General features: G+C 47.8%; 1 protein-coding gene across 1 annotated transcript in view; it reads left to right on the top strand.

The window, feature by feature from the left end:
• Positions 1–470: 470 nt before the first annotated feature.
• Positions 471–13,858, top strand: part of IARS1 (isoleucyl-tRNA synthetase 1) — a gene marked incomplete at its 5' end in the record, with an annotated part of 63,951 nt that continues 50,563 nt past the window's right edge. Inside the window, 8 exon segments of the mRNA XM_077451569.1 lie at positions 471–588; positions 676–823; positions 911–998; positions 3,730–3,790; positions 5,614–5,709; positions 7,180–7,302; positions 10,520–10,611; positions 12,860–12,958. Coding sequence (XP_077307695.1) covers positions 471–588; positions 676–823; positions 911–998; positions 3,730–3,790; positions 5,614–5,709; positions 7,180–7,302; positions 10,520–10,611; positions 12,860–12,958 — 825 coding nt within the window.

Below are 13,858 nucleotides of genomic sequence, written 5' to 3'. Positions count from 1 at the left end.
CTCTCCCTCCCCCTCCAAGCTCGCTTCCACCTCCCCCCCTCGCGCACTCTTCCTCCCCCTCCAAGTTCGCTCTCACCCCACGCTCGCTCTCTCTCTCGCTCCCCCCATGCCCTCTTTCTCTCGCCCTCTCATTTGGGAAATTGTGAAGTAAGTTGGGCGGTTTGGGTAATCTGCGCAGCAGACATAAGGATAGGGCTAGACAGTACTGATGCCTGACTCAGACACCTTTGCTCTGTGAGTGTGGGGTGGGAATGGAAGGGATGCATGGTTGTATTGGTTTTGTTTTATGAGAAATGTGTTTAAACTCTAAATAAAATTTTGATTAAAAATGAATACATTTTAGTAACTTGTTTCCACTGACAATGAAAATGCCTCCATAAAATTTTGTACCAACTGCCCGGACCGCCTGCAATTTTGTGTAAGCCTTTGGTGGATTCCCCTGCTGAGCTCCACCATTCTCTTATTATCAGGTGGGTCTTCAAGCAGCTGTATGAAAAGGGATTGGTGTACCGCGGGGTGAAAGTAATGCCATTCTCCACCGCCTGTAACACACCGCTATCCAACTTCGAATCGCACCAGAACTACAAGGTACGTCTCCTGATGTTGGCGCTCTGTGCAATGGGCTGCACATGTTCAGATAACTGAAGAGAGTCTTCTTTTGTGTTTATAACTCAGGATGTCCAGGATCCCTCTGTCATTGTCACCTTCCCCTTACTGGATGAGCCCAAGGTGTCACTGGTAGCTTGGACTACCACACCGTGGACTCTGCCCAGCAACTTGGCACTGTGCGTCAATCCAGAACTGATCTACATAAAGCTGAGAGGTGAGTGGGGTCCGAAATATTCTGTCTGGGTCATGCAAGCTTCCTTCACCCCAGAGGAGAGATGAACTTCTCTATTACTGTTTGCAGATAAATCCAATGGCAATGTCTATATACTGATGGAAGCCAGACTATCTGCGCTGTACAAGGCTGAAGATGAGTATGAAGTCCTGGACAGGTATGGAAAATCCCACCACTCCGTTCAATGTTAGCTCCAAAATTCATGTATATAAAGGAGGAGACGGACCAGGATTTACCTTTACACCACTACACAAGGTGGAGTTGGGGACTAGGATTTACCTTTACACCACTATACAAAGTGGAGTTGGGACTAGGATTTACCTTTACACCACTATACAAAGTGGAGTTGGGGACTAGGATTTACCTTTACACCACTATACAAGGTGGAGTTGGGGACCAGGATTTACCTTTACACCCCTATACAAGGCGGAGTTGGGGACTAGGATTTACCTTTACACCCCTATACAAGGCGGAGTCAGGAACCAGGATTTACCTTTACACCACTATACAAGGAGGAGTTAGGGACTAGAATCTACCTTTACATCCATATACAAGGCAGAGTTGGGGACCAGGATTTACCTTTTACACCATTATACAAGGTGGAGTTGGGCACTAGGATTTACCTTTACACCACTATACAAAGTGGAGTTAGGGACTAGGATTTAAATTTACACCACTATACAAGGTGGAGTTGGGAACTAGGATTTACCTTTTTATACCACTATACAAGGCAGAGTCAGGAACCAGGATTTTACCTTTTACACCACTATACAAGGCAGAGTTGGGGACTAGGATTTACCTTTACACAAATATACAAGGCAGAGTCAGGAACCAGGATTTACCTTTACACCTTGATTTTAACTTTGCTTTTAACAAATAAAAATGATTCTCTTCAAAATACTCCTGTCCTGAACTGTACCAGGCCACATGCCCTCAACATGGGGAGGGTGCTTTGGAGCAGCCCTCCAAAGCACCTTGTCCTCACGTTTATGGGGACAAGGGCCTCATCCCCACAACCCTTGCCCGGTGGTTGTGGGGGTCTGCGGGCGGAAGGCTTATCGGTATATTAAAAAATAAAAATGTTCCATGATGTAGATCCATCTCATGCCGCCCAACGGACCAAAAAAAAAGAAACCACAACAGCTCCGCATCAATGGGAGGCTCCCGCTGAGTGATGCTTCTTCTCAGTGGCAGCTGTTATATAGCTGGGGGCGTGGCCACCCGGTGATGTAAACGGGTGACCCCGCCCACCCCCCTCTGATGCCATGTGACGTCTATATAACAGCTGTCATCGAAGCATCACTCGGCGGGAGCCTCACATGGAGGCGGAGCTGTTGCTGCTTTTTTTTTTTCGGGTCGTCGGGCGGCGTGAGATGAATCTACAATGTGGGACATTTTTATTTTTTTCATAAAGGATTTGTCCCAAAGTGTCTCCTGTCTTTTTTACTATTTTTGACTTTTTTTTTTTTAAATAGTAGGGGTACACTATACCCAGTACCAATTCACATAGGGAGGGAGGCCTGGATTTGGGGGTCTCCATGTTAAAGGGAGCTTCCAGATTCTGGTAAGCCCCCCACAACCACTGGACAAAGGTTGTGGGGATGAGGCCCTTGTCCCCATCAACATGGGAACAAGGTGCTTTGGGGGGCTACTCCAAAGCACCTTCCCCATTTTCAGGGTACCGTATATACTCGAGTATAAGCCGAGATTTTCAGCCCCTTTTTTGAGGCTGAAAGTGCCCCCCTCGGCTTATACTCGAGCCATCGCTGTCTGTCTGCCCGATCAGCGTGTCGAGCAGACAGACAGCGGCCATTCTAGGATTCAAAGGCCGCGCCTCCGTCGGTGATAGGCGGAACACTCAATTTCCCAGCAGTCTGTGTTCCGCCTATCACGGACATCCTCTCATCCTCGTCCGTAGTATGAGGATGAGCGGACGTCCGTGATAGGCGGACCACTGACTGCTGGGAAATTGAGTGTTCCGCCTATCACGGACATCCGATAGGCGGAACACTCAATTTCCCAGCAGTCAGTGGTCCGCCTATCACGGACGTCCGCTCATCCTCATACTACGGACGAGGATGAGAGGATGTCCGTGATAGGCGGAACACAGACTGCTGGGAAATTGAGTGTTCCGCCTATCACCGACGGAGGCGCGGCTTTTGAATCCTAGAATGGGCGCCGATGAAGAGCAGAAGGACGGAGGCTCGGCTCGGGACGGGACGGGACGGAACGGCGGCAGGCTGGACACAGGTAGGCTGCACGGACGTAGGCTGCACGGACGTAGGCTGGACATAGGCTGCACGGACATAGGCTGCACGGACATAGGCTGCACGGACATACACACAGGGATGGATGGACACACACACACACGGATGCATGGACACACACAGGGATGGATGGACACACAGGGATGGACAGGCATGTCTCACCCTCGGCTTATACACGAGTCAATAATTTTCCCAGTTTTTTGGGGGTAAATTGGGGGCCTCGGCTTATATTCGGGTCGGCCTATACTCGAGTATATACGGTATATGGTCTGGTACAGCTCATGGGGGGGGGGGTGCTCTCTCGCCCCCTCTCTTACTGCTGTCTGACAGCTTGCATACTCGGATAATGGTCTGGTATGGACCACCATGCAATTTTATTTTTTTTCTTACATTTTGGTTCGGGGTTCCCCTTAATAATCATACTAGCCCCCAAAGGGCCTGGTAATGAACTGGTGGGGTGGGGGACTTGGGCCGAACCCTTCGCCCATCCCTACTCTATACCAATATACAAGGTTGAGCAAGGATTAGGATCTACAGTTACACCATTATACAAGATGTAGTCTTGAACCAGGATTTGGCTATGATGGATATTTTGTGATAATGAATCTCTCTTCCTTTTAGGTTTCCCGGAATCAATCTGAAAGGAAAGAAATATAAACCCCTTTTTGACTATTTCTCCAAGGTATGAATAGTTATTGGAAGAGAATTATTGGTGGGAGTGTCATGGTACTGACTGCATAGCCAGATCCTGCTGTATGTGAGAATATACTGTACATGTGACTGTAACGTTATATATATATATATATATATATATATATATATATAATGTATGAATTACTGATGGGACATATATGTGAGGTGTACAGTGCCTTGAAAAAGAATTCATACCCCTTGAAATTTTCCACATTTTGTCAGGTTACAAGCAAAAACTTAAATGTATTTTATTGGGCTTTTATGTGATAGACCAACACAAAGTGGCTCATAATTGTGAAGTGCAAGGAAAATGATAAATATGTGAAAAGTGTGTGGGGTACATTTGTATGGCGCCCCCCTGATTCAGTACTTTGTAGAACCGCTTTTCTCTGCAATTACAGCTGCAAGTCTTTTTGGGGATGTCCCTACCAGCTTTGCAGATCTAGAGAGGACATTTCTGCACATTCTTCTTCTTTGCAAAATATCTCAAGCTCTGTCAGATTGGATGGAGAGCGTCTGTGATCAGCAATTTTCAAGTCTTGCCACAGATTCTCAATTGAATTTAGTTCTGGGCAATTCTAACACTTGAATGTGCTTTGATCTAAACCATTCCATTGTAGCTCTGGCTGGATGTTTGGGGTCGTTGTCCTGCTGGAAGGTGAACCTCCGCCCCGGTCTCAAGTCTTTTGCAAACTCTAAGAGGTTTTCTTCTAAGATTGTCCTGTATTTGGCTCCATCCATCTTCCCATCAACTCTGACCAGATTCCCTGTCCCTGCTGAATAAAAGCCCCACAATATGATGCTGCCACCACCATGTTTCACAGTGGGGATGGTGTGTTCAGGTTGATGTGCAGTGTTAGCTTTCCCCCACACATAGCGTTTTGCTTTTAGGTCAAAATGTTCAATTTTGGTCTCATCTGACCAGATCACCTTCTTCCACATGTTTGCTGTGTCCCCCACATGGCTTCTCACAAACTGCAAACAGGACTTCTTATGACTTTCTTTCACCAATGTCTTTCTTCTTGTCACTCTTCCATAAAGGGCAGATTTGTGGAGAGACGACTAATAGTTGTCCTGTGGACAGATTCTCCCCCCTGAGCTGTGGATCTCTGCAGCTCCTCCAGAGTTACCATGGACCTCTTGGCTCTTCTCTGATGAATGCTCTCCTTGCCCGGTCGGTCAGTTTAGGTGGACGGCCTAGTCTTGGTGGGTTTGCAGTTGTGCCATACTCTTTCCATTTTCTGATGATGGATTGAACAGAGCTCTGTGAGATGTTCAAAGCTTGGGAGATTTTTTTATAACCTAACCCTGCTTTACACTTCTCCACAACTTTATCCCTGACCTGTCTGGTGTGTTCCTCGGCCTTCATGATGCTGTCTGTTCATGAAGGTCCTCTAACAAAACTCTGAGGGCTTCCCAGAACAGCTGCATTTATACTGAGACTACATTGCACACAGGTGGACTCTATTTACGAATTAGGTGACTTCTGAAGGCAATTGGTTCCACTAGATTTTAGTTAGGGGTATCAGAGTAAAGGGGGCTGAATACAAATGCACGCCACATTATTCACATAGTTATTTGTAAAAGAAAATTAAAATCCGTTTATCATTTTCCTTCCACTTCACAATGATGTGCCACTTTATGTTGGTCTATCATATAAAATCCCAATAAAATACATTTACATCTTTGGTTGTAACCTGACAAAATGTGGGAAATGTCAAGGGGTATGAATACTTTTTCAAGGCATTGTATTCCTTTTATAAGCTATGAGATCTCTTGTAATGAATCTGATGATGTGATTGGTGTTTTCAGGCCGCGGACAGTGGGGCATTCATTATTGTCTTTGACAATTATGTAAAATCTGAAGAGGGCACCGGGGTGGTTCATCAAGCTCCATACTTTGGCGCGGTGAGTAAAACTGAAATGTCTGTCTTCTTTGTGTACCAAGAATTTGAATATTCAGCCTTCAAGTATTAGAACTGTGTGAACATACATATCTTATTTTTGACCCCTATATTTAGTGAAATTTACTTTGCCTGAATGTCAGACCTGAGATATTTTGAAGTGTGACATTTGGCTGAATGCTCTCTTCTGGCTCCTGAGTGTTCATTGCAGTGTAAAAAAAAAATAAAAAAAAATAAAATCTATGTGTTTGCATTTCATTTAGTGGGTTTGACTATTTAATAATGTTGTAAAGAAAGTATGGCTGCTTTTTAAATCTCTAGTGTCTGCAGAGACCAAACGGAAGGCGCCCGAGGTCGGCAAAGAGCAGGTAGAAAGTGCTGGGTTCCGCAAAGAGCAGATGGAAGATGCTGGGGTTTGCAGAGAGCAGGTGGTAGGTGCTGGGGTCCGCGGAGAGCAGGAGCAGGCAACAAGTGTCGGGGTCTGCAGAGGGAAGATGGAAGGTTCTAGGGTCTGCAGAGAGCAGAAGTAAGGTGCTGGAGTCTGCAGAGAGCAGGAGCAGGCAGAAAGTGTTGGGGTGTGCAGAGGGCAGATGGAAGGTTCTAGGCTCTGCAGAGAGCAGATGGAAGGTTCTAGGGTCTGTAGGAGCAGGCAGAAAGTGTTGGGGTCGGCAGAGGGCAGATGGAAGGTTCAAGGGTCTGCAGAGGGCAGATGGAAGGTTCAAGGGTCTGCAGATGGCAGATGGAAGGTTCAAGGGTCTTCAGAGGGCAGGTGGAAGGTTCAAGGGTCTGCAGAGTGCAGATGGAAGATGGTGGGGTCTGCAGAGGGCAGGAGCAGGAAGAAAGTGTTGGGGTCTGCGGAGAGCAGGCGGAAGGTGCCGGGGTCTGCGGAGAGCAGGCGGAAGGTGCCGGGGTCTGCAGAGAGCAGGCGAAAGGTGCCGGGGTCTGCGGAGAGCAGGCGGAAGGTGCGGGGGTCTGCGGAGAGCAGGCGGAAGGTTGAGAGGCCCCCACCAAAAACTGACACGGGAGTCTTTCTCAAGCTGTTTTGGTGTAGTTCTGCTCTTGATCCTCTAGATGGCATATATGAGCTGTGTGAAGTAAAATATCCGCACTGCTGCCAAGAAAAGACTTTTCGTACACCTTGTTTAGCATTTTGCAGAATCGGAAAGCATAAATCATTATGAAAAGGGGGGGGGGGGCGTATATGATCTATAAGGGATGTGCACACTGTAGTATTGAGAGGGGAATACATGATCTATAATGGGGGGGGGGGGGCTGCTACACTAGCTGCACTTGGGATAGCATAGGAGTAGATGACCCATACTGGTGGGGTATTTCTCATTCAATGTTTATAGCAGATATTTTTCTGCAGCCCATACCCAGCCATTTATGTGTAGCAGTGGTCCGCAGTGAGATCTTTGCATGTTTTTTCTGTATACCTTTCCCTACTAATATGTTTGGTGTGATCTCCCTGCAGGATGATTATCGGGTTTGCATGGACTTCAACATTATCCAGAAGGACTCGGTGCCAGTGTGTCCTGTTAATGCTTCTGGCTGCTTCACTCCGGAGGTCACTGACTTTGCTGGGCAATATGTCAAGGTTGTATATTATTATTATTATTATTATACTGTCACTGCTGGATTTATAACGGTCAGAAGCCTATATTAGGGTGAGCAGAACAGATGCAGGTGCCAACTTGCTATCCCTTAAAATGGTTCTAAAGCCTAAAGAATTTTTACCTTAATTCTCTGTATTCACACTTGTGCGACTTGGGACTGCAAAGTCGTGTGACAAGTCGTACCCCATTATTTCCAATGAAAGTACCATTCATATCTGTGCGACTTCAAGTCTCACCGACTTCAAAGTAGTCCCTGTAATACTTTGGTCCCATTTGATGCGTGTTGAGGTCCAAAGATCCTAAAGTTTACACAGGCATGCCCTGAAATCGCGGTAAAATCACGTGACTTTCAAGTCGCATGCAGTGTGAAAGGGGCCTTACAGTAAAAAAAATGTTTAGGTATTCTATAGGGCTTTAAAATCACTTTAAGGGTTTCTCTGTGCCGAAGATTTTATTTTGCATATATTAAAGTTATTTAAAGCGGGAGTTCCGCCGTTTAAAAAAAAAAAGCCTGCAGCTACAAATACTGCAGCTGCTGACTTTTAAAATGGTGACACTTACCTGCCCAGCGCGCCCGCGATGTCGGCACCCGAAGCCGATCTCTCGATCGTCTCTCGGGTGCTGCCGCTGCCATCTTGGCTATGGGAATCAGGAAGTAGGGCCTTTCGGCTTCATTTCCTGGTTCCCTACTGCGCACGCGCGGATCGCGCTGCGCAATAAAGATGGTCCCCGCTGTCTCTGGGATCCGTGTGTTTCCCAGCAGGCAGCGGGGGACTTTCAGAAAGGGGGCGTCGATTCTGCGGAAAGGGGCGTACCTTCTGCAGAATCTACGCCGGAAGTGGGTGCAGATACCTGTACTGTACAGGTACCTGCACCCCCCTCCCCCCTGAAAGGTGCCAATTGTGGCGCGGGAGGGGGGGAGGATTCCAATGAGCGGAAGGTCCACTTTAGGGTGGACCTCCGCTTTAACCTCCCTGGCGTTATGATTCAAAGCGGTACCATTGTTTTGCATAGAAATTTGCCGTTTTATATTGTAGGCCTGAAATTCTTAGCAATAACACACTTAAATTTGTCCAAACAAGAGTCTAGTAGACATCCCAGGTATGATAAAGTTTGAAACGCAAAATCATAAATTATAATAAATAACTATAAATTATAAAAAATAATATAATAAATAACTATAAATACTTATAATATAATAAAATGAATTTCCCTGCGTTTCACTATCGCTCAATTCTGCAAGTGTTCTAATTTATTATCGCTGTTTTCTAGGTGGTCTAAAACCACTTTTGACGTAAAGGGACACTTTTCAGTTGCTATGGACAATCTCCAGTTTCCAGGCAGAAAGAAGAGTATTTATAATATAGAACTGCATGCAGGGCACTGGACAAACCACTAGGGGACAAAAGGGATGTGAAATGATTTCATACAGTAATGTAATCTGTAAGATTACACTGTACTGTAGGTGTTATGAATTTTCTATTTTTTGAATTTGAATTATTTCCCAGACACAGCGGGGGGACATCGCAGGATCCTGGGGACAAGGTAGCATATTTTTCGCTCCATAAGACGCACCTAGGTTTTAGAGGAGGAAAACTAGAAAAAAAAAATATACTGAACCAAATTGTGTCCTAAAATATTTACCAGTGCCCATGAAATGCAGCCTGACCATTGCACATAGGTGCAGCCTGACCATTGCACATAAGTCCAGACTGACCATTGCACATAAGTCCAGACTGACCATTGCACATAAGTCCAGACTGACCATTGCACATAAGTCCAGACTGACCATTGCACATAGGTGCAGCCTGACCATTGCACATAGGTGCAGCCTGACCATTGCACATAGGTGCAGCCTGACCATTGCACATAGGTGCAGCCTGACCATTGCACATAGGTGCAGCCTGACCATTGCACATAGGTGCAGCCTGACCATTGCACATAGGTGCAGCCTGACCATTGCACATAGGTGCAGCCTGACCATTGCACATAGGTGCAGCCTGACCAGCCTAGCCATTGCACATAGGTGCAGCCTGACCATTGCACATAGGTGCAGCCTGACCATTGCACATAGGTGCAGCCTGACCATTGCTGCACATAGGTGCAGCCTGACCATTGCTGCACCTATGTGCAGCCTGACCATTGCTGCACCTATGTGCAGCCTGACCATTGCACATAGGTGCAACCTGACCATTTCACATAGGTGCAGCCTGACCATTGCACATAGGTGCAGCCTGACCATTGCACATAGGTGCAGCCTGACCATTGCACATAGGTGCAGCCTGACCATTGCACATAAGTGCAGCCTGACCACCTGACCATTGCACATAGGTGCAGCCTGACCAGCCTAGCCATTGCACATAGGTGCAGCCTGTCCATTGCACATAGGTGCAGCCTGTCCATTGCACATAGGTGCAGCCTGTCCATTGCACATAGGTGCAGCCTGTCCATTGCACATAGGTGCAGCCTGACCATTGCACATAGGTGCAGCCTGACCATTGCACATAGGTGCAGCCTGACCATTGCACATAGGTGCAGCCTGACCATTGCACATAGGTGCAGCCTGACCATTGCACATAAATACAGCCTTACCTCTGTCATTCCATCCTCCTCACAGAAGACAGAGCAGCCCGAGCGGCCGAATGCTCTGTCTTCTGTCTCAGCAACAATGTCAGGCCCAGCCGGGAGATCGCCCAGCGCTCACAGGGGCTTCAGATGTCTGTCCTCCGCTCTCCTTTCTTTCTTCCGGCGGGGGGAGTTGCCAACAGCGGCAGGTGGGGCGGTGCCTAGCACACATTCTGCGGCACCGTGGTGTAGTGGTTAGCACTCTCGCCTAGAAGTAAAAAGTGTCGCTTGTTCGAATCCTAACCACGACACTACCTGCCTGGAGTTTGCAGGTTAAAGTAGAACCGACCAGAGGATAAAAATCGATTGATTAGATTGTCATGTTGGAATGGGTACGGCACTTTATAATGGTTACAGCTGTGATATATAGGGGAAGAAATAGAGGAACCCATGAACCTGCATGCTGGGATTCAATGCACAGCTCTCCTAATAGAAGTCCCTGAGACTGGTCCCCACACAGCTCACATTGTAGGCCTTGGGCTGCATTTAGCATTGCATGAGCAGAAATGGGACGATGGAAGGCGAGACCCGGACCGCTGTTTTGGTGACTGGCGATTTGTTGTGTAATTCCAGGACGCTGATAAGAACATTATTAAGCTTCTGAAGGAGCGTGGACGTTTGGTGCATAGCAGCACATATACACACAACTACCCGTTCTGCTGGAGGTGAGGACCCTGTGTGTGTCACCAGCTCTCCCCAGCTATGTCTGGTGACCCGTTATCTTACTCCCCCGTTCTCTCCCCAGCTATGTCTGGTGGCCCGTTATCTTACTCCCCCGTTCTCTCCCCAGCTATGTCCGGTGACCCGTTATCTTACTCCCCCGTTCTCTCCCCATCTATGTCTGGTGACCCGTTATCTTACTCCCCCGTTCTCTCCCCAACTATGTCTGGTGACCCGTTATCTTACTCCCCCGTTCTCTCCCCAGCTATGTCTGGTGGCCCGTTATCTTACTCCCCCGTTCTCTCCCCAGCTATGTCCGGTGACCCGTTATCTTACTCCCCCGTTCTCTCCCCATCTATGTCTGGTGACCCGTTATCTTACTCCCCCGTTCTCTCCCCAACTATGTCTGGTGACCCGTTATCTTACTCCCCCGTTCTCTCCCCAGCTATGTCTGGTGGCCCGTTATCTTACTCCCCCGTTCTCTCCCCAGCTATGTCCGGTGACCCGTTATCTTACTCCCCCGTTCTCTCCCCATCTATGTCTGGTGACCCGTTATCTTACTCCCCCGTTCTCTCCCCAACTATGTCTGGTGACCCGTTATCTTACTCCCCCGTTCTCTCCCCAGCTATGTCTGGTGGCCCGTTATCTTACTCCCCCGTTCTCTCCCCAGCTATGTCCGGTGACCCGTTATCTTATTCCCCCGTTCTCTCCCCAACTATGTCTGGTGACCCGTTATCTTACTCCCCCGTTCTCTCCCCAGCTATGTCTGGTGACCCGTTATCTTACTCCCCCGTTCTCTCCCCAGCTATGTCCGGTGACCCGTTATCTTACTCCCCCGTTCTCTCCCCAACTATGTCTGGTGACCCGTTATCTTACTCCCCCGTTCTCTCCCCAGCTATGTCTGGTGGCCCGTTATCTTACTCCCCCGTTCTCTCCCCAGCTATGTCCGGTGACCCGTTATCTTACTCCCCCGTTCTCTCCCCAGCTATGTCCGGTGACCCGTTATCTTACTCCCCCGTTCTCTCCCCAGCTATGTCTGGTGACCCGTTATCTTACTCCCCCGTTCTCTCCCCATCTATGTCTGGTGACCCGTTATCTTACTCCCCCGTTCTCTCCCCAACTATGTCTGGTGACCCGTTATCTTACTCCCCCGTTCTCTCCCCAGCTATGTCTGGTGGCCCGTTATCTTACTCCCCCGTTCTCTCCCCAGCTATGTCCGGTGACCCGTTATCTTACTCCCCCGTTCTCTCCCCATCTATGTCTGGTGGCCCGTTATCTTACTCCCCCTGTTCTCTCCCCAGCTATGTCCGGTGACCCGTTACCTTACTCCCCCGTTCTCTCCCCACCTATGTCTGGTGACCCGTTATTTTACTCCCCCGTTCTCTCCCCAACTATGTCTGGTGACCCGTTATCTTACTCCCCCGTTCTCTCCCCAGCTATGTCTGGTGGCCCGTTATCTTACTCCCCCGTTCTCTCCCCAGCTATGTCCGGTGACCCGTTATCTTACTCCCCCGTTCTCTCCCCAGCTATGTCCGGTGACCCGTTATCTTACTCCCCCGTTCTCTCCCCAGCTATGTCTGGTGACCCGTTATCTTACTCCCCCGTTCTCTCCCCAACTATGTCTGGTGACCCGTTATCTTACTCCCCCGTTCTCTCCCCAGCTATGTCTGGTGGCCCGTTATCTTACTCCCCCGTTCTCTCCCCAGCTATGTCCGGTGACCCGTTATCTTACTCCCCCGTTCTCTCCCCATCTATGTCTGGTGGCCCGTTATCTTACTCCCCCGTTCTCTCCCCAGCTATGTCCGGTGACCCGTTACCTTACTCCCCCGTTCTCTCCCCACCTATGTCTGGTGACCCGTTATTTTACTCCCCCGTTCTCTCCCCAACTATGTCTGGTGACCCGTTATCTTACTCCCCCGTTCTCTCCCCAGCTATGTCTGGTGACCCGTTATCTTACTCCCCCGTTCTCTCCCCAGCTATGGCTGGTGACCCTTTACCTTACTCCCCCCGTTCTCTCCCCATCTATGTCTGGTGATCCGTTATCTTACTCCCCCGTTCTCTCCCCAACTATGTCTGGTGACCCGTTATTTTACTCCCCCGTTCTCTCCCCAGCTATGTCTGGTGACCCGTTATCTTACTCCCCCGTTCTCTCTCCCCAGCTATGTCTGGTGACCCGTTATCTTACTCCCCCGTTCTCTCTCCCCAGCTATGTCTGGTGACCCGTTACCTTACTCCCCCGTTTTCTCTCCCCAGGTCAGACACACCCCTCATCTATAAAGCCGTTCCTAGTTGGTTTGTACGAGTGGAGCACATGGTGGACAAACTCCTGCAAAATAACAGCCAATGTTACTGGTAAGTGTATCCAGTTTGCTTTGATGTAGAAATACAGTATGTAGTGTCTCCTATGCAAGAAATGGTATGAACCAGCAATAGCCACCACTGTAGGGGGGGGGGGGGAAGGTTTTTGTTAACCACTTCAGCCCCGGAAGAATTTACCCCCCTTCCTGACCAGAGCACTTTTTGCGTTTCGGCACTGCGTCCCTTTAACTGACAATTGCGCGGTCGTGCAACGTGGCTCCCAAACAAAATTGACGTCCCTTTTCCCCCCACAAATAGAGCTTTCTTTTGGTGGTATTTGATCACCCCTGCGGTTTTTATTTTTTGCGCTATAAACAAAAAAATAGCGACAATTTTGAAAAAAAAAATGCATGATTTTTTACTTTTTGCTATAATAAATATCCCCCAAAAATATATTTAAAAAATGTTTTTTTCCTCAGTTTAGGCCGATATGTATTCTTCTGGTAAAATAAGGGATTTATTGATTGGTTTGCGCAAAAGTTATAGCGTTTACAATATAGGGGATAGTTTTATGGCATTTTTATGAATTTTTTTTTTTTTTTTTTTAAATGGCTGCGATCAGCGAATTTTATTGTGACTGTGACATTATGGCGGACACATCGGACATTTTTGACACCATTGTCATTTATACAGCGATTAGTACTATACAAATGCACTGTAAATTAAAACTGGCAGTGAAGGGGTTAACCACTAGGTGGCAGGTGGCAGTGTAGGGGTTAAGTGTGTCCAAGGGGCGTGTTGCTAACTGTGGGGGGGCGTGGCTGTGTTTTACAGATCACTGATCTCTGCTCCAATCACAGGGGAAAAAAATTATAATTAACAAAAATAATAATTTAAAAAAATATATATATATAATATAAATAAAAATAATAATAATTCATATATATATTCGAA

Source organism: Lithobates pipiens, unplaced genomic scaffold (assembly GCF_037356315.1).
Source record: "Lithobates pipiens isolate NorthernLeopardFrog02 unplaced genomic scaffold, aLitPip1_a1.2 Scaffold_23, whole genome shotgun sequence".
NCBI classification, from domain to species: Eukaryota; Metazoa; Chordata; class Amphibia; order Anura; family Ranidae; genus Lithobates; species Lithobates pipiens.
The sequence above is the reverse complement of the archived record's forward strand: the minus strand, read 5'-3'. Positions and strand labels throughout refer to the sequence as shown.